Source organism: Brachycentrus maculatus, unplaced genomic scaffold (assembly GCF_059751285.1).
Source record: "Brachycentrus maculatus isolate JH-2025_06_01 unplaced genomic scaffold, ASM5975128v1 h1tg000660l, whole genome shotgun sequence".
Taxonomy (NCBI): domain Eukaryota; kingdom Metazoa; phylum Arthropoda; class Insecta; order Trichoptera; family Brachycentridae; genus Brachycentrus; species Brachycentrus maculatus.
This window is the reverse complement of record NW_028281395.1, coordinates 338,146-358,419: the sequence shown is the minus strand read 5'-3', so window position 1 is coordinate 358,419 and position 20,274 is coordinate 338,146. Positions and strand designations below refer to the sequence as shown.

The window sequence follows — 20,274 nt, the reverse complement described above, 5'->3', positions numbered from 1 at the left end:
AAAGTTCAATAAGTGGCTTGATATTTATTATTAATACATTTCATTATATTCTTAAGCTTTAAAAACGATCTCCTGAAAAATCTAGTTTTTTGATATTCGACGTTGTTGAAAGGTTTTTGATATATGACTAGTAGCTGTCTATTCAATACAGAAAGTTGTTTAGGTGACGACTATACCAGTCATTTACCAAATATGTATAAGACATGACATCAAATGATAGCTATTGCAGTCATAACCGTTCACGGTATCAACATATGTGTATCTACTGATTTTCATCAGGCAACATTAAGAAATCAAACTCGGTTATTTGCACTGTTATTTCTGCCTCTGCTCTCCAGTTATTTATGGAATCCATAGAGAAAAGTAGTGTCAAAAAAAACACAAAAAAAAAAATTAGAAAGGTGTTAGCATTTTTTCACAATTTCAAAAATAGATTGGTCTAGTTTTGAGAATTACTCCTATTTTTAAGAAAATTTGTTTTTTAATTATGTAATGTTGGCATTAATTACATTTTAAGAATGTAATCCTTATAAGAATACTCAAAAGAGCAACCGATAAATTAAAATTTAGGTTTATTTGGTTTGGAAAATTGTAAAACTTAAGCAATACACACTATGTATAAATACTAATAATATCATGATTGCTTGTAAACATATTCAATAACACACCACATAATCAAATACTAAATAACTAAAATTGACATGATTAAAATATAGGAATCAAATTTGAAAATAATTTTAAATACATAACATCCTAATTTTAGCAATGTGATTATGTTTATTTTAACACAGCATTCCAACAAACTAAACAAACTTAAAAAAATAACATTCAAATATAACAATATGTGCATATGAGGACATTAAAACCATCATAGGGTGTGTCCAAATCCTTGTTCACAAATCTGGATTCCTTATGTCATCACATTCATTATTCAACAATATGAAATATTTATTATTGTTGCCAAAACAAAAATTAAATTATTAGCTATTGACGAAAATAAAATATGTTTTTTAAAATCAATTATTTGTAGCTGTAAACCAGTTAAAATTTCTTCTTGGAGTTTTCTATATACCAAACTTTTTTGCTACGATTTACTGGCTTCTTAAATGGAAGAGTCGATCGTACCATAATGTCCAAGGAAAGTCAAAATAAAAATATTTATAAATTCATAAATAAAGGTAAAAAATAGAGAAAGGAACGCGGTTCATTTGTAAACCATTTCATGAATAAAATTCACCGATAAAAACATATGAAAATAAGCATGATGTAATACAAAATATAAATGCAATAAATGTGCAAAGCACACTACTAGGCAAAAATATTTATTATTAACAAGAGAGAAATAACTAGTTTTGTAAGCGTACTCTGCATAGTCCAGAGCATTTAATTGATGTGACTTTATTACAATCTTAAACTATACAAAAACAACCAATAACATTCACCTAGTATTTTAAAAAAGACCTCATGTAGATGGTTATCTACCGGCCGGTAGCACTACAGAAGCCCACACACAAATTATGGACCCCCGACACAATCAATAAAGATTGACAATATGTTTTCTTCATTGTCACTTTATCATTATCAACGCGTAATCACAAAACGTCAATATTTTATATTATGTAGTCGATATACGTAGAATCATTTAATTTTACATTGTACATATAACCCAGCAAAATGAGGATATTATCAAGTTGAATAAGAAACACGTTCCACAGTCAACACATCTAGACATTGGCATCGGATATTATTTTAGATAAATAAATCACAACTGGAACATTTATTTCCTTAATACTTTAAAACATTGACTTTTCCATTCCTAACAAAATAGACATAAACTGACCAGGTTAAATTTTGACAGTGTTGCCGCCTCAGAAAAAATAATGAAGAGTACCAGAGACAAAAATACACAAATATTACTTCCAATCCAAATTCTATAATTTTCAGTCAATGAGAAAACGCGAACGCAATTAATTTTCATTTCAACAACCTCCTTAGAGTTATCAATTTGTTAGATTATTGGGAAATATCTTACTGACCGTGTCAGTAATACACCAAAGGAATCATTTTTATTAATAACAGTATTAGATTACAGAAATGAGAGTAAATCACTAACAATCATTATCACAAAACACAACTTTAATAAATTTTTGATAGTTAAATTGAAATCATTTCCAATAAAAATCATGAAAAATCTACAGTGATGACAACATTAGTAAATTTTCTTAATAGTACGTATTCCTTACATACATAAAAAATTGGTAATCTGTTTTCACAATAGTAGCCTGAATTTAAAAACAGAATATTCTACCTTTATTTGTCGAATATTATTAAATCTAGCAATATTATTATTCAATATATGTGTACACATCATTATAACACAAAATATTATTGTCCTAATTGAATAAAACGAGGCCACATCGCAAAAAATAAATTGGAATACCATTTTATCAGCATAGAAAAAATATGGCATAATATGATTCAAGTAAGATTATTTTTCTGCTTGTCAATTTTGTAAAATGAAAGCAAACAATGTTTGTGTAAAAATAAAATATAAAAAGTTCAAAGCTTTAAATATTATATTCATCGTTAAAATATACAGAATGACAATGGAATTATGGAACAATACTTTATGCTATATGAGGCATATTAATCAAACTGATTGTTAAATTGACATAAAATATTAATATTATAACGTATTTAATAAATTTATTGGGTTTTGATTTATATGGTCCAAGAATCTTCCTTGTTATAAAATATAACTGCAATATTTATCCACAGTAACTGTAAGATGTACCCCGAATTTAAAAACACCAAAATATGAAGAAAAAAATTAAACATGATAAAAAATATTGTTGATTGATTTGGCAGTCACATTGCGGTAATATGTATCTATCAATGTTAAATTTACTTGGTAAATACCACTATTTCTTAAAATCTATTGTAGCACTAAATTTGAGACTAAATTTTACATACAGTACATTCAGACCTCGCTTTGCGTCGTTTCACTTTGCGTTTTTTCAAAGTTACGTCGTTACTGAATTAAAGACTCATTTTCGCTGTGGGTCATTGTTTTTTCGAATTGAGTTGTTTTTTTTTAATTATTATTCAGAGAATCATTTTTTAAATTTCTAAAAGGTAATTGTTGTAAATATTGTAAATTTCAATTTGCGTCGCGATATTTTAGAAAGTATCGAAGACACAACGTGAGGTCTTAGTGTATTTGATAATGATATTGAACGGTATTTACCAAGCAAATTTTAAATAAAAATTTATAAAAATCCACTGACATTTTTGAGGTATTTTATATTGCTACTTTTGGGGAGCTTCTTTAAAAGATATTTATAAGAAACTTTAAAAGAAACAGAGAACCATATCGTATAAATAAACATAAGTACCTTATTAGGTATATTGCATTGCCACTAGCTAACTATAAAAAAAACTACAAGCAGTAAGTACTATCAAAGTTATAACTCTAGCACAATAAGTTAAGTTTAGTTTATGGAACAGCGTGGAATCTTAGAATATTATTGTCAATAAATACACATAATAATATATCGCTCACTCCTTTCAAGAACGTCATAAATCAAAAATTGTAAATTTTCAGTTGTGTATATTTTCGGAATGCCCAGAAAATGTACTATATCCCAGCAAAAGCGGCATATTTTTAACTTAATATTTAAGCGCTACAGGGCAGAAAGCGTTGTTTTTGCATTTTTTCAAAAAACTAAATATTTTTCAAATGGAGAAAAAAACTTCAGATTTTACCTAAAAAGATTTGTTGCACAGTAAAAAGTTCAGTAAGTGGCTTGATATTTATTTTTAATACATTGTATTATATTCTTAAACTTTAAAAACGTTCTCCTGAAAAATCAAATATTTTGATTTATGACGTTCTTGAAAGGAGTGAGCGATATCTGAGGTAGATGTTTAGAGTCCTTTGTTGAAATATAAATACTCCGGTGGTTTCCCATTAGTGTTCTTCACAATCTCTTGATAATTCTTCTCTTCGAATCTTCTTATGGTATTAATGGAAATGGAACTAAAACAAGCAAAAAATTATTAATAACATCAGAATACTGGTCAGAATTGTGCAATATTCTATGAGATTCTAATAAACAATGAGGAAAACTAAGATAACTCATTCACTGCATATGAAATTGAATTTTCGTATATTATTATCATAAAATTTTGACTTACCATTTTTGGGGAAACAATGCGCATGCTGTTGGCACCATTACAGACAAGCTAGAAAAGTAAAATGTAAAAAAAAAGTTTATTACATATTATTATTTGAAAATCTATTTACATATGTATTTATAAAACAAGATTGGCCAAATATGATATACATATAATGATTTTTAAACAATTTTTTAAATTACGTAATAATAAATATATTAAGTATAGCCATTGCAAAGGGATTTTCATTAAACGCAGTATTTTGGGTTTTGAAAATCTTAGGGCAGTTCCCTGAATATGTATAAACATGATATGTGCATTGTGCATAAAGTAACAATAAAAAGTAACAGTAAAGTGCATCGTAAGAGGCTAATCCTTCTTAAAAACAGGCCACAAGGTTTACACCAAGAAGAATAATAAAAATCTTAAGTAATATAGAAATAAGCACTCACAAGCATCCAACCATCACAGTCTGTATGAGTCCGTGCGACCACTGGATCCGTTTCATCCAAGAGCGGGGTTCCAGAGCCTCCATGATGAAGGGCATGATGAGCATTCCGGGGGCCGCCATCACTACGCGCGAGGTGATCACCTGGCCGATCCCCTTTATCGGAGCCAAGCTGGACTTTCCCACAATGTTTCCATCTTTGTCGGCCACTTCGATACCTGGATACAACAATTATCATATTAAGACATTTCAGTCGGGTGTTTTTTTACACCTGTGGACCGCTGGTGACGGGATTTGATAATTGTGTACAGATAGTTTAGACTTTAATGAAGAGATTGGTATGTAATGTTCATATTAAAAACATTAAATTAATTTTAAAAATCCTTCTTTTATAACATTAGGCCGGCGTAGAAGGTTAAAATACCCTTCCCGTCCTTAAGCATCAATTGACCGAAAGGGTAGAAATACCTTTACCGTCCTTACTGTGTTAACAATGCGCAATCTAGGTAATTTTCAAATTATTTTTTTTCATGAACCTTATTTTACTCGGGTTCTGAAAAGTGATGGGATGAATCCAATTATTTCATTAATTTATTTACTCAATTTTCATCATACACATAATTACAAGTAACAATTTAAAATAATGTGAGTTTTAATACTGGGTATTCCCGTGCTAAAGGGGACGTTTTAAAATACTTAATTATAAAATAATGTGAAAAGTAAATTGTTTATGACAAGCAATCAAATAAGACATGGCCGAAAAATGTGATCCTTTTCAGATCTACCCATCTCCAGTATCCATTTATAAATTCCTTTTTTATACTTAGTTTTGTTATTTTATGACTTTATGAATAATGTAAGCAGGTTGTAAAACTTTATTGCGTGATAATCAAAATTCTTTTGACCAAAAGAGGTGGCATGTGTTAGCTTTTGTTTGATGTGTTTGTGTATTTTGGGTCTTGTGGTTCTATATACATTTCCATTAAGTGTGTCAATTGCGATTTGTGTGCTCTGTTGGGAGGTGCTTTCTTGTGATATGTAAGAGTAATTCTCAAATGTATATGTAAGGAATGTTTTAGAGTATCATTGTTTGACTGTCATAAGTTGTAATTAGTTGAATATTTCCTCTGTGGGTCTGCCTCAGAACTTTAAGTATTATTTTCATTACTGATTTTTGGGCAATAATAACACTATTAAATAATGGATTTGATTAATTTGATAATCGATAATGATTAGTAATTGAGAAAACCGAAAACAGGTTTTCTCATCTATGAATATTTATCTTTATTAATGTTAACTGTCGTTTCACCTTTGAGGGCATGAACAAACCAAGGTGAAGATTGTACTAAGATAAATGAAAATACAAAATATAATTACCATCAATTATTTCAGACTGTCGCATAAGTGGAATGTTGACACAGTTAGCGGCAGCCACAGCCACAAATGGTACAAATCTCTGAAACAATGAAAACATGTAATACATATTATTGATACATTCAGAAGTTGATTAAAACTCATGAGCCATCCTTCAAAAGGATTTGATCTTCATAGGAACGATTGACAAAAAACTTGGTGATTTAAATAATATCACTGCTAATAATAACAATATTAACCCTTTCCACTCTGACCATTTTTTCTCATAGCTGATGAGCTACTCTGATAAAAAAAATGCGATGTTTATCTACCATTAAAATAAATATTTTGGTTCCCTAATTTTGGGACACTCTGTCTGGCAATTCGTATGACCATGTTAATTAAGATTAACTGTATTTATCTGAATTTTTTTTGGTAGAATATACTTTGGTGATAGAGAAATCAGTGATTAAAATTACACCTGCGCCGGGCCAGACATTGTGGCCCACGGAGCTGCCTACTAGAATCATACGGGCCAGAATGTCTGGCCTACAGAGTGGTGAGAGTTAATATTATTTATTATATCAAGCACTGGATTATTCACACTTCATATGAGATGTCAATATTATATGTATCATCTTGATATGAAATACCTATTGTTTCTCTTTATATGAAAGAAGATGGAAGTCTGAGCATCCCAGGTCATCACCAAGACAGGTTGTGAGCTACATGAGTCATGTAGCTCACAAGCTCTTGAGAGTGAGCTATGATACAGAGAGAGGTCATAATAGGCCTAAATGGTCGCAGTGACAAGGGATGCAAGATCCCTTGACCTCATAATTTTTTTTTTTAAAAACCCAGCGCTTACAACCTGGCTTTTGGCTGGCTTAAGCGATAACCATTTTGCCAATTATTGAACTTCCATATTGCATTAATTTTTTAAACCTGTATATATGCAATGGTCTCGAAATCCTCCACATGTGGGTACATTTTTTTATACGTTTGGAAGTATGGCTGATTATAGCTTCTGTTACACAAATGCATAGAATAAAATAACAACTATGTAGTTTTTTCCACATGAATGTTATTTGACCAGCAACCAGGTGTCATCATAACCGTCGTCATCAGACTGGTATAATGATAATTCTTTCATATAAAGAGGAACGATGGATGTTTTATATCAACTTGAGACATCTATAATAATATCGCTGTTATTTTAATACTTTAAAATGAGGTTTCATTCTTCTTTTAACCCCTTATATCTGTTCTATCCGGAGGCTACACTCATGTAATACTTTCTGAACAATTGAAATGAAATTTTGAACTTACGCCCATTATAGGATTAGTCGCCCGCTTCTGCACGACAAACTTAAAGCCGAGGGCGGTGGTCAGAGCAGCGCCCGTAGCGGACACGTAGGCCACCCCCATCTGCGTAGTGGTGAGGGGGGACTGGGCGTTGCGGTTCGTGTAGTTCACAAGGGCGTTGAATGATTGATTCACCCACTGCCAGAATATCACAGCCTGATTTGTTCTGGAAATAATAAATTACTTACTGTACAGTACAAAAACGTGCTGGAGACATATTATTATTATTTTTTATTTATCGAAAGAATGAATGCTGAAAAATATCAGAAACTGTGAATCATCAATCAATAATTATGCAAGTGAAAGGAAGAGGAACAAGAGAGCAGATCCTCAACATCCGACAACTTCCTGACGCCGACAGTTTTATGTTTTATTGATTACAAGAAAACTTTTCACTGCGTGAAGTGAGAACATTTGTAGAAAGTACTCATGGAGATGGGAATCCCATCCTATTTGATAAAACTCATCCATGGACTTTACGCCCAAAGTAAGGCAATCATAAGAATCAATGACATAAACACTGTAAGTTTCCCCACTGAGAAAGGTGTAAGACAAGGATGCATACTCTCCCCTGATCTGTTTAACATCTATGGGGAATAATAATACGCAGGGCTCTCTACGAATGGAATGGAGGAGTGTCTATTGGTGGTGTAAAGATGTCCAATATACGATATGTCCAATATACAATATGCGGACGACGGAACACTCTTGGCCAAAGACCCAAAAGAGATGGTAGATCTCTTTAAACGAGTAGAGATTGAGAGCAAGGCGCTGGGTCTGGAGATTAACCAGAGCAATCTTATCAAGTCTTATAATAATTAATTTAGTAGTAAAAAATATTCTAAAACTTTTTTGTACATACACATCAAAATTAAAGTAGCTTGAGTATTAGTAACCTTGATAAAATAAAATCAACATTATTATTTATCACCTAGAATGAACTTATTTACAATTTGAGATATCATTATTTATAACTGTGCCCTTTACTATCGTTAGACAAACCATTTTTCTATGATAAGTACTAACTGTAAGATAAGCAATTCTGATAAATATAATAATTAATTGTGAATATTATCAAGTATTAACAACAAAACTATAATAACATTGGTGTGATGTTATAATTTAATTATATTTATAATCGGGTATGGATGAATATGGAAGAGGCAATGGATGAATATGTGAGGAGGTGTGGCATTCCATTCTCTCTGCCTACTCCTGCGGAAAAGCGGCGTGACATTTTATTTTATTTTTTAATTAGCTTACCTATACCATTGCAACATGGCGCCTGTAATGATCATTCCACCCGGTAATTGGAATGACATCCTCCCAAACACATTTTGCAACTCCCCGCTGTCCGGATGGTACGCAGACTCATAGAGCTGTTTGGCCTTGAGCACTTCCGATTTACTTATGTTTTCAATCGGTTTCCCAGATCTGTAAAAAGTTATTCATGTGTAGGTAAGAAAAAAAGGTTTTTGTCCGCCTCCGTAGTGTAATGGTCAGCACGCTCGGCTACCGTTCTGGAGGTCCCGGGTTCGATTCCCAAGGGGGGTAAAAATAAATATAAGTGATTTTTTCACTGTAATATTCATTCAATATTACCATGGACTGGTACCTGAAGCGGAGGGCTGATCACCTTTCCTTCATAAGTAAAACGATCATGATAACACTGCGTTTATAAGACACAGTGCCCTATGCACCATTGGGGTGCGGATAAGGGTTTGATTGATTGAGGTAAGAAACTAATATCACTCACTCAAGTCCAACAATTTAATACTACAGGTCAAATCTCTTTGTAGCGAATACCGAATTAACGAAATTTCCAGTATAACGAATCTGCAATTCGTCCCCGGAAAACTTCCATATAAAATGTACTGAACCAAAATTCAATGTAGCGAAACCGATCTCAGAATAACGAACTTTTTTTTCAAAATTTTAAAATGATGTCAAAATTCATTTTAAAACGTTGAGAAGTCCAAAAGAAAATTTCCGATTTTTTTTATCAAAAATTATTAACCTATTTAAATTTTATTTATTGTTTCGGCATTAACTTTGTAGTAAGACATGTTACAATGATTAAAGAAAACACTTCGTTTTTTACCACTTGAGTTTTACATATTATAGACTACATGTTTCAGAAGTTAAACTTCCATCATTCAGGTCTGTATAATAACTGATATTCCATCATTCAGGTCTGTATAATAAGTTATTATACAGACCTGAATGATGGAAGTTTAACTTCTGAAACATGTAGTCTATAATAAAACTCAAGTGGTAAAAAACGAAGTGTTTTCTTTAATCATTGTAACCTATTTAAACTTGCTTTTTAACTCACTTTTCTTTCATTGCTAATAAATTTCTTTTTTCCAATAAAGTCTTACAGTTTGAAAATCATAGTTTCATTTCTGTTGTGTCCTGTAGTAGGTAGGTACCTATATTGTATTGATCACTGGCCGGAAGATAGGGTGTGGTGTAACAGTAATAACTTATTTCAATTTTCTAATAAGAAAGGGTATAATATAGCGATAAAATAAATTTTAAATGTGTCATATCCTATACATCCAGTGTAACGAATTTTCATTATAGTGAAATATTTTTTTGGTCCCGTGAAGTTCGTAATAACGAGATTTGACCTGTATTGAGACACATCAACCCTGGTACAAAGGCCAAAAATGTAATCAACCTTGAATTAATTAATTATATAACTTTTAGTTCAATATAATTATAGAGTTATTCATTTAATGTGGTAAATTTAGACTTCTTTTCCTGAGTACATTACTCATAATACAAAAATGAAAGAAAGGTTTTACAAAGCCAATGCATTTTTTAACGGCTAAATGTCCGCCTCCATAGTGTAATGTTAAGCGTCTTTAGATGTCCTGAAGAGCAGTAATGATCATCTTGCCTTAATGTATTTAACGATCAAGAAAACACTGCATTTATATGATGCAGTGCACTATGCACCAGTGCAGAAAAGGGTTTGAAGAAGAAAAATATTAATTTATGTTTTCCTCTGGGTTTTGAAGAGCAGACTAAACACCCAAGTTTACACTGCATCTGTACAATTCAGTGCCCTGTGCACAAATGTTGCAAATAAGTTAAATAAGAGTTGAAAGAAAAAAATAAACAAATAAATACACCTAGTGTAAGCGCATAAATATAAAGAAAGCTTTTCATAAATGGATAATGGAAAAAGATAGATCTGAAATAGATTGTATTATTCAGACATGTCTTTGATTGCAAAAACAATTATCTTTCATTGTGATTTTATAAACAGATATCGTTAAATGTGCCTTCGGCACTTCTTGATCGTTAACACATGAAGGAAAGGTAATCAGCCCTCCGCTTCAGGCACCAGTCCAGGGTAATATTGAATAACTATTAGATTGAAAAAATCACTTATATTTATAATTTATATTAAAAAGCACTAACTTTGTGATTTTCCATTTTATAATTAAAATGTAACTTTGTTTTAAAATCAATATAAATATTTTATTATGACTTAATTATAATGACTACCGGTTTCGAAGCTAACCGGTAGACATTATAATTAAGTTATAATAAAATATTTACAGTGATTTTAAAACTAAGTTACATTTTAATTATATTATCACTTATATTTATTTAATCCTGGGAATTGAATCAGGGACCTCCGGAACGGTAGCCGAGCGTGCTGACCATTACACTACAGAGGCGGACAACAAAATTAAATAATAATAGAAATTGTAAAAATTTATAAAAATCATTTTGAATTTTTTTTAACATAGTAACTCACTTAAAATGGGTATATATTCTCTTTGCTTCATTCAACTCTTTTTCAGAAGCGAGTCCTGAACGTGGATTAGTAATCCAAGCATAATGTCTGTACCGGCCAATATACGTGTCCAGATCCCACAGTGGCTTGGTGATGTCGAAACCCTTCTCAATGTCTGACATATCTAGTCTCTCCTGTAATGTTTCCAAATATTCATTTAGCAATTGACTATTTCATGCAAAATTTCAAGCAAAATAAATGATATAATGTGAATTAAAATTATTTACATGGAACCGAAGTGTAGAATTACCAAAAAGTAGATGAAAGCAGAGTGAATGCTGTTAAATGCACATCCAAACTGCTTTTACCCTTATGATGTATGACAGAGATAAAAATTAGAAAGTTACGTAAGGTTGAATCAGGCATAATCTATATTCGCAGTATTTGTACATGATGCAAACTATGCCATGTTCTCTCCGATTCCGCGGCTTCACATGTTTGCCAATGCTTTTGAAAGTAAAGATTTATTTAATATATTGTTATCCACCTTGAAGTCTGTACTTTCTCAGCATTTCTTCTCCATGTTATAATGGATAAATTTAAATGTTGTGTTTCACTCTCTCTCGCTGCTCGCTGATAGAGTGTGAAGGAGACGTGTATTTACCAGTGCTTACTATCTGTTATTTTACTATTATTTTATGTTTCAGACTTTTTGTTTCTCTATTAGTGTATTTTTAGATTAGATACTGTATATATGTATTATGTTAAAGCCTTTAGCCGTTCAATAAATAAATAAATAAATAATTATAAATGTTTAAGAAAGGCTCTCTTAGATGAGCGAATGCATGATGAAAGAATGACTATGAAAGTATATTTGGTAAAATGGAGTAGGAGAATAAAGCAAGGGCAGTCAAGAAAGACTTGGCACAACAAAATCAATCATTATCTGAAATCTGGCAGTGTCAAAAGTCTAGTACATAAATTCAGAGTGTGCACAACTAAACATTTTACTAAACATCACGATGGTGTTAGAAGTAAATATTGTATAACATATAATTGAATGTTTATTTTGACGAGGGATGAGCGTTTGCTGAAAGTGAATTGCCCGAACGTCAATTGCCCGAATAGCAAACTACATGAATAAACACTAGCCCGAATAGTCAACTACACAAATAAACACCAACCCGAATATTCAACTACATAAATAAATACCAGCCCGAATAGTCAACTACATAAATAAACACCAGCCTGAATAGTAAACTAATTAAAAGTCAGATAAATGCCTGAATGCCCAATCACCAAAATGGGATTATGTGGCAGTTACTGAAAGTAAGCACAGGAACACACAAGCAGCTTGGAACCACTGTAGTCAGTGTCATATGTCACATGTTTCAAATCAGTAATAATTAATTGTTCACTTTTTGAGAATTTTTTATGAGAACTTTCGCAATACTATTTTAATTATATATTCAAAATATTTTTCAGTGTCACCAATATATCAATTTTGAACTTTGCTGAACCTTCATTGCGTGCGTGGTAACTTGTTAAGAATATACCATATTTTGTACATACAATACGTAGAAAGTTAAGGTATTAATTCATTCTTATTTTTTTAATAAAAATATCGTATTATTTACATAATATTTGACTTCCTTACGGAGCGATTTTTATAATAATAATAAATTGGTTTTATTTTATTTATCCCTATTTATTGTGTAATTTTATTTATGTATTCAGTAAATAAATATATAAAATAGTGAACAAATTTAATACATAGTATTGCTTGCTTGCTAAACTGTTACTACAAGATTGGTTTCTAATAAACCACAAACATAATAATGCAAAGTATTCAATATTACTAATGCGCTATTACATAAGGGTAAACAGGTAAAATGTGTATGCATATTAAAATTATGGTTTCATAACTGACTTGCTTACCTGTTAATAAACTAAAGAAATTTTACAATTTTAAAATTGTTTTATCACAAACATACACATTGCAATTTAATTGAATTCAGTAAACAAATTTTATATTTCTTTCTATGCTGAATACGTCCGCACCACTAAACAACATTTACGAAATCGATTCAAAAAATTACTGAAATCCTTTCAAAACCAATCAGCACGACCAACCCGATTTTGATAATTTGACAATCAATGTTGCCAACTTGTGTGAAACGAGGTGGTAAAACGGAACAGAGGCTCCCAACCTTTTTTAACGTATTGCCCACAAAATATTTTGCCCTACTTCTCAATATACTCGAAACGTCCGTCGTTTTTCACTTTTTCATCAAAAAATTATTGGCTACCTTACTTTTTCCATCAATAAAATGGAATTTCAAAAAACGCTGGATACTCTAAACTTGACTGTAAAATATTGAGTAATATTGGTTAGGAAAAAATCAATACATTTCAACATTGAAGTAATTCCGATAGATCACTGAACTCCACACTAAGAGTTTAGAAGATTCCACCTGATAACAGTTTTTTTTTAATTACTTACGTCCAAGTGACTCTAAAATCTAGCTACGGCTTATGCAACACCGTTTATTATGACCCTACTCAGGCTTCAACTTTTTAAGTTTTATAGCCTATGCCTACTCATGAGTGAATTTACTCTTTTTGTTTAAAGTTACTACAATTTCATGTAATTTATGAGTGAAAATTCTAGGTAAAAACACTCGCTCCCTGATTTCAGTATATCTTTGGTATGTTTATAAAAAAATTGATGATTGTCAATCTCTACGCTGTTACCATAGACATCAAAAAATTAAATGAAGCACCTACTTAGGTAATTGAATCTTTGGTCATAGTAGGGAATAAATATATTTAGATTTGGCAATTATTAATGAGTCACAATAATAAAAATGGCTGCGGCTGTCGTTACAGCCGATGTGTTGGTTTTAAAAAATACTCAAATTGTGGTAAATGTGGACGAAGCCTTAGCGGACATACTGGTTGTGTCATATTTTAATGAAAATAAACACTTTCAAGGTGTATTGTTGGACTCCACAAAAAGGTATTTTTCCAATTTTCTTTATGGCATGTCGTATGAAAAAAAATGATTTGTCTTCAAATTGCCTTCATCTCGTTAAAATATTTTCAGAAATTTACCCTTTGGTGTTTCTTCTTTGCACCCTGCGTTTTCTACACTAGGAAAGTGCTCAAATGGAACCGACGACAAGTTGTTTTCCGCCAGCCAAAGATTCGCGTATCAGGATCCTGACTACGCGCCTAAGCCTTTATCCAAACCCCGTCAGCAGCAGCAGAGGAGTAAAATGACGGTGCGTCTCAGGCCGAGGAAGGTCCTGTGTTCCAAGTGCAGGGGAATATGTAACGAGAACTCCGAAAATGTCGCCGAAACGAGAAAGAGTAAAGTCACCGAACAACGAAGTCCCCTGAGTAAAGACAAGAAGGTGTATCTGTCCTCGGGCACCGCCGGGAGGGATGTCGCCGAGGAGGAGAGCAGGACCCTGATAATGGGGCATTCGCTGATTCCCAAAATTTCCCGGTTGCAACCGAACGAAATCACGAACGCTTTAAACGGTAACATCTACGCGAGAAACGAAATTTGGTTGAGACAAAGTGACGACAAAAGTGAAATGAACTACGAAATAGACGATTACGACGGTAAAACCAAACAGTCCGACGCGAGCGGCGACAGTAACTCCGCGGAACATTTTCCCAAAAGTGATATCTTGTATAGTTCTAGTGACGGCAACAGTGAGAGTAGACTGATGGACGAGAACTCGGAGAGCGAGCGGCGCCGGAGCAGGGGCGGGGGCGGCGGGCGCAAGCGGCGCGCCGAGGCGTGCATCGCGCCCGACGCGGACGAGTCCTCGAGCGGCATGTTCTCGAGCGCGCGCACGCTGAAGATCTCGTACGGCGCGGGCGAGGGCACGGTGGTGCAGCTGCCCGCCACGCAGCCCGAGCCCGACAGCCGCGCCGCCAAGCGCGCGCTTCGCAAGGCCAAGAAGCAGGCGCGCCGCCACGTCTCGCCGCCCCCCTCGCCCGACAACCCCTTCCAGATCTTCCAGCGGAAGCGCAAGCACAAGGTGAGACCTGTCGCCAAACTTTTAGCATCTTGTCACCATTAACACATTTCGGACGGGTATTTTTTACGCCCGCAAACCGCTGGAGACGGGATTTGATAACTATGTACATATAGTTAAAACCTTAACAAAGAGATTGATTTATAATCTTCTTCTTCAAACCCTTACCCGCACCAGATGTTGCATGGGGTACTGCATCATATAAACACAGTGTTATCTTGATCGTTAACATATAAAGGAAAACTGATCAGCCCTCTGCTTCAGGCACCAGTCCGGGGTAGTACGGCTGTCCAAACTCAAAACACAGTAAGGGACATTTTTTTGTAGTATGTTTTCTTTGCATTTTTGGACTAAGTAGATTCTACTTAGTCCAAAAATGCAAAAAAACGTTCTGCAAAAAAAATGTCCCTTACTGTGTTTTAAGTTTGGACAGCCGAGTATTGAATAAATATTACAGTGAAAAAATCACTTATATTTATTTGACCCCCCCAGATTTTGCCAGTTGAAACTGTATTATTTTCTTTTCTTCAAATGTATTTTTTTGTTACAGGTACGATTTAACAAAAAAAAACGCGGCCCTTTCAAAGACTCGGTCAACCTGTCAGCACTGGATACCAACGCTACGGATCCCTTGGCTACAGATCTCGTCAGCAACATAACCCCTTTATCTCCTCCACCCATCGACGTTTTGTCCTAACCTATGTAAGAGTATAATCTTGTACCACTCTTAATATAAATTTCGAAAATCTAAATTCTTAGGGTGAAGGCTGACCGGAGCATTTCGTCGTAACGTAACATGTTACGATGCGAGCATTCAGGCAGTCAGTACACCGAGCCGAGCGCTCCATCCATAGTTTCAGATGCTTGCTGATGCTTGCCGCGAGCGATGTTACGACTTTATGTTACGACAAAATGCTCCGGTCAGTCTCCACCTTTATATATGTATATTCCCATATTTGAATATAAAGTATTTGAATCAGCTTCAATATATCAACAGTAAAATACTATTGAAGCATTAACCGCAGATCCAAAATCACTGATAGAATGACATATATCGTTAAATGTTTAACATTCATATCTTTTGTTGCCAACTAAATTGTAGGTACTCCAGCAAATATAAATAATGTTAAAATGGCTCTCAATATTACGGTCATAATGATAAAGAAATAAAAATTTAAGTGATTGCCACTTCCGACTTCTCATTGATGGAAAATAATCAGAATTTTTATTACAAAGCATTGATAGTTGCCATCGATGCAGCAGATTGAGCCAGATTGCTCACTTCTGCAGTACTGTTAACGCCTCAATTGAAACCAGCAATCAATTGACAAACTTAATTGACCGTACCGAGCCCCTTAATTTTAGTGTTTTTGCCCACTAAATTTATCGGTTTATGATGTGATCTAAAAAAGAAAAAGACCTAAGAAATAAAAAAAAAAAAAAAACATATTTACTATTTTTTACCATACTGTGTAATCGTAAAAATGTATACGCCTGTACATTAATTTTTCTGAATCATTCCATAACTTTTTCACGGTTTTATCATAGTTAATAGTTATAATTTTTTCTTATACGTTGTGCCCTTAATTAAGGCAAATATATTCTTAAATGACTATTTCTGTGACTTTTAGTTAAAGTTTTTAAAAATAATTTTATCTTTATTAGTGAAAGAAGGGAGAGTCAACTTATGATATTTGATATCTGCGCATCTTTCTGTGCAAACTTTACTTCTGAATGTAGTACTTAAGTTAATTTTTTTTATATTTGCAAATTTTTATTGCAAATGTTCCTATTTTAATAATGTCGACTTGTCATATTTTAAAAATATAATTTAAACGAACATTATTGTTGTAAATAATTTGTAAAAAAAAAATATAATCGATTTTGAAAGCACAAATATGTGAGATGTGGAGTGTAAACCTTTTGTGATAAATACTGTAATAATGTAGGTAGATTTCAAATTGAATTTCTCTACTCTCTCTCTAACCTTATTAGGTTTTTTATGTATCCTTTTTTTCATCTATTTTTGCTGATTAGATTATGTACATAGGTTTCCCAAAATATTTTTATTATGTCAAGACATACTGAAGACCGAAAATAATGTGACCTTAATTTTTTACATTTAGAAAACAGAAGTCATATTTTGTAGAGTAGAAAAAGTTCAAAAATGTTGAACTTTCAATACATTATGTAGAAAAATCTATGGTGCCTAAAATATCAAACTTATAACTAACATCCGTCTGTCATAAATTATTACTATTATTATTTGGTTATAGACACGAAACCCTGGCTGGTATGCCTATATCTCTATACACTATTTTGTCTCCGATCTTCTTTCTTCATCAAAGCATCCGGCTGGTTTTATTTTATTTTATTAGTTACTTCTTTTCCTCTTCCGTAGCTCGAAGAGATATTTTTATTACAATTTATTTAGTTTTGCTAACTTTAAGCAATTCAACCAATGCTGAACTTAACAATATAAGAATATCTATACAGTGAAATATGTACAAACAAAAAACAATGCAATAATATCAAATAACAGTGCTACCATTTCTGGACAGAACATCCCGGAATACTACATCAAAGAACTCGAAGATGTGGGGTCTGTCTGCATCGTACAAAATCAGAGAAGGGAGATTTTCAAGTTTGTCCACTCATTGGTTTTTAGCTCCAAAACCAGCCAGAGCAAGGCGTATTTGGGGCACTCTAAAGCAAGGCGTAGTGGCGTTTCATCTACCCTGCATCGCATATGCATTTCGGGTTATATTTTATCTTAATCCTATAAAGGTACTTACCGTGGCCTGTCAGCATATGCACATGTCCAAGAGGGAACAACGCCGCCCTGATTAATTTATAAGCTTATCGGACGTCCGGCAAAAAGGCCTTAGTAATAATGCCTGTTGTTCCCTCGGTGTACCTCCTCTGCCAGATTTCGAGAGTTTGTTCTCTAAGTAATTTTTTGGTGAAGGAGATGGGGACACTGTCGTACTCAGGTTTTGTTAGAGTCTCTGAGTCGCTGCTTTTGCCATCTGTTCAGCTCGCTGCAGACTGTCTTTCCTTTTTGTGAGGCTTCTATGAGTTGTCGTTTCACATCAAAGGCGATCGGGTGGTACGATGTTGTTTGGCTGAGCAACTCCAGCGATGCTCTGGAGGCGCTCGGGATCTCAATGTTTTTATCTCTGTACAATTAACCGCCACATATTCCAGTCTATGTTTTATGTGAAAACTAATACATCACACGCTTAGTACTAGAATACACAGAAAGCAGAATTGCTAACCCTACTGAAATTTAGGTAGATCTACCAAAATCTGACAGAATCTTATCAAAATTGGGTCCGCATTTACAAAATCTACCTTTTTTTTGTTTAAGGAATTTTTCCCTCCGCTGATGACAATTTTTCATTTCTCGAAATTCACACGAAATTCTGAGAACCGAAAATGGTCAATTTTAGACCATAAAAATCTTAGAAGAACAGTAGTCTCTTAGAAGACAAAATCTTAAATCTACTAAAATTTAAATATCGTTCAAAAGACTTTTATATAAGATTGAAACAACAAACAAAGATAAATTGATAATTTTTGTTTGACAACACTGTTTTCATGATACACCCATAAAATGCATTACATGTTTTTATGTATACATAACTTGGATTTTTACAAATTTTAGGTCAGATTACTATTAAGTGCGTGATATTGTTATTTTAACTGAATGTTTAGGGCTATTTTATTAAATTTCAGCTTATATGTATATAAAAACACTTATGACTTTATTATTTTAAACAGGCTGATGTACCCCTACCTATTTAAATTATGCCTTGCAAATTAAGTCTAACACATGCCGCTGAATTTAGGAGTAAAACCCCTTAATGAAAATCTCCTCTCCCAAATACGTTCACCATTTTGAGGCTTCACGGTTTAAATTACAGTTTCTTTGAATTATCTAATCGCAAAAAAAAAAAATGTTTTCTGGCTAATACCGTATAATTGTAATAAGATAATACTCACGTTTGCTGAAAATATATTCTTAGTACATAATTATAGTACATATTCTATGTTTTTTACATAATTTATAAATGATTATTTCCATTGTACTTTCTTGTGGCCATATGTATATATTTAATATTATATGTACATTTAATTACACACTGTCTAGGAATTTAAAAAATCTCCAACTGAAGAACATCTATTGTGAAACTAGCAAAAAATCTGAATTGGGTATTTTGTAAACATGCATATATTTAATTTTTTTTAAACTCCAGGGTAGATTTAAATGAGTGCCCGGCATGCTGCAATTTTTTATATAAAAAAATTGTCAATTCAAAATATCATGAATATCCAAAATGATGTGTAAACATGTTCCATCATACATTGTAACTATCAAATACACTTAATCTTGGCTGATAAAATGAGTAGGATGAAATACAGAAATTTGTACGGCCGCCGGGTTGCAAGCAAGGAAATGTGAGACATGTTGGCACGGTAATTTCAGTTAAAATATTAGTTATGTAATGTGTTTATAAATTTATCAAAAACCTCTGGATTACCAAAACTCTAGTCTCTAAACATAAATTATGCATTACAACATTTTGAGTGTGTCCCAATACTTGTTTACAGATCTGAATTGTCTCCAATTATAGGAGTTATTTTTCACATTATTTTTTGACATCTCATTAAAGATTTTTTTTAAAAGAAATATTTGTTCTTTTTAAATTATTATTCACACAAATATTTCAATTTCATACTATTTCTGTGAGCCTAAGTGACTCATTATTAGAAATAGGTATCGAAATTGTGGTAGAGTGGGTTCGAACCAGAAAACTCTGACTTAAGAGTCTGCGACACTAACCACGAGACACAAATACTCCACTTCCATATTCTTGTTCATCTTTGATGAGATGTCAAAAAATAATGTGATAAATTATGCTGCTTTAACTTCAGCTTAAAGTCTTTGCCAAGTACCGAGGCGGACAGACGATGTAAATGATAACAAATTTGTAATCACAGTTTTCAGATTGAATGATGAGTGTTATATATCAATGTGCCCTACGTAAAGTGCTCTAACATTTTTGTCAATTTTGAGATATTTGGTGTACGTTACATTTTTGTCAATTTTGAGATATTTGGTG

General features: G+C 32.9%; 2 protein-coding genes across 2 annotated transcripts; one reads left to right on the top strand and one right to left on the bottom strand.

The window, feature by feature from the left end:
• Window positions 1-3,087: 3,087 nt before the first annotated feature.
• On the bottom strand, window positions 3,088-13,255 carry Sfxn2 (sideroflexin 2). The gene is made up of 9 exons (XM_088274365.1): window positions 13,035-13,255; window positions 11,118-11,290; window positions 8,606-8,776; window positions 7,307-7,508; window positions 6,002-6,080; window positions 4,629-4,842; window positions 4,198-4,245; window positions 3,910-4,039; window positions 3,088-3,557 (listed from the first exon to the last, which is right to left on the bottom strand). The coding sequence occupies exons 2-8, from the start codon at window positions 11,276-11,278 to the stop codon at window positions 3,928-3,930; spliced, it is 987 nt and encodes a 328-aa protein (XP_088130491.1). The 5' UTR covers window positions 11,279-11,290; window positions 13,035-13,255; the 3' UTR covers window positions 3,088-3,557; window positions 3,910-3,927.
• Window positions 13,256-13,946: 691 nt separating this feature from the next.
• Window positions 13,947-19,108, top strand: LOC148300723 (uncharacterized). The gene is made up of 3 exons (XM_088274362.1): window positions 13,947-14,115; window positions 14,203-15,151; window positions 15,699-19,108. The coding sequence occupies exons 1-3, from the start codon at window positions 13,964-13,966 to the stop codon at window positions 15,843-15,845; spliced, it is 1,248 nt and encodes a 415-aa protein (XP_088130488.1). The 5' UTR covers window positions 13,947-13,963; the 3' UTR covers window positions 15,846-19,108.
• Window positions 19,109-20,274: the final 1,166 nt, after the last annotated feature.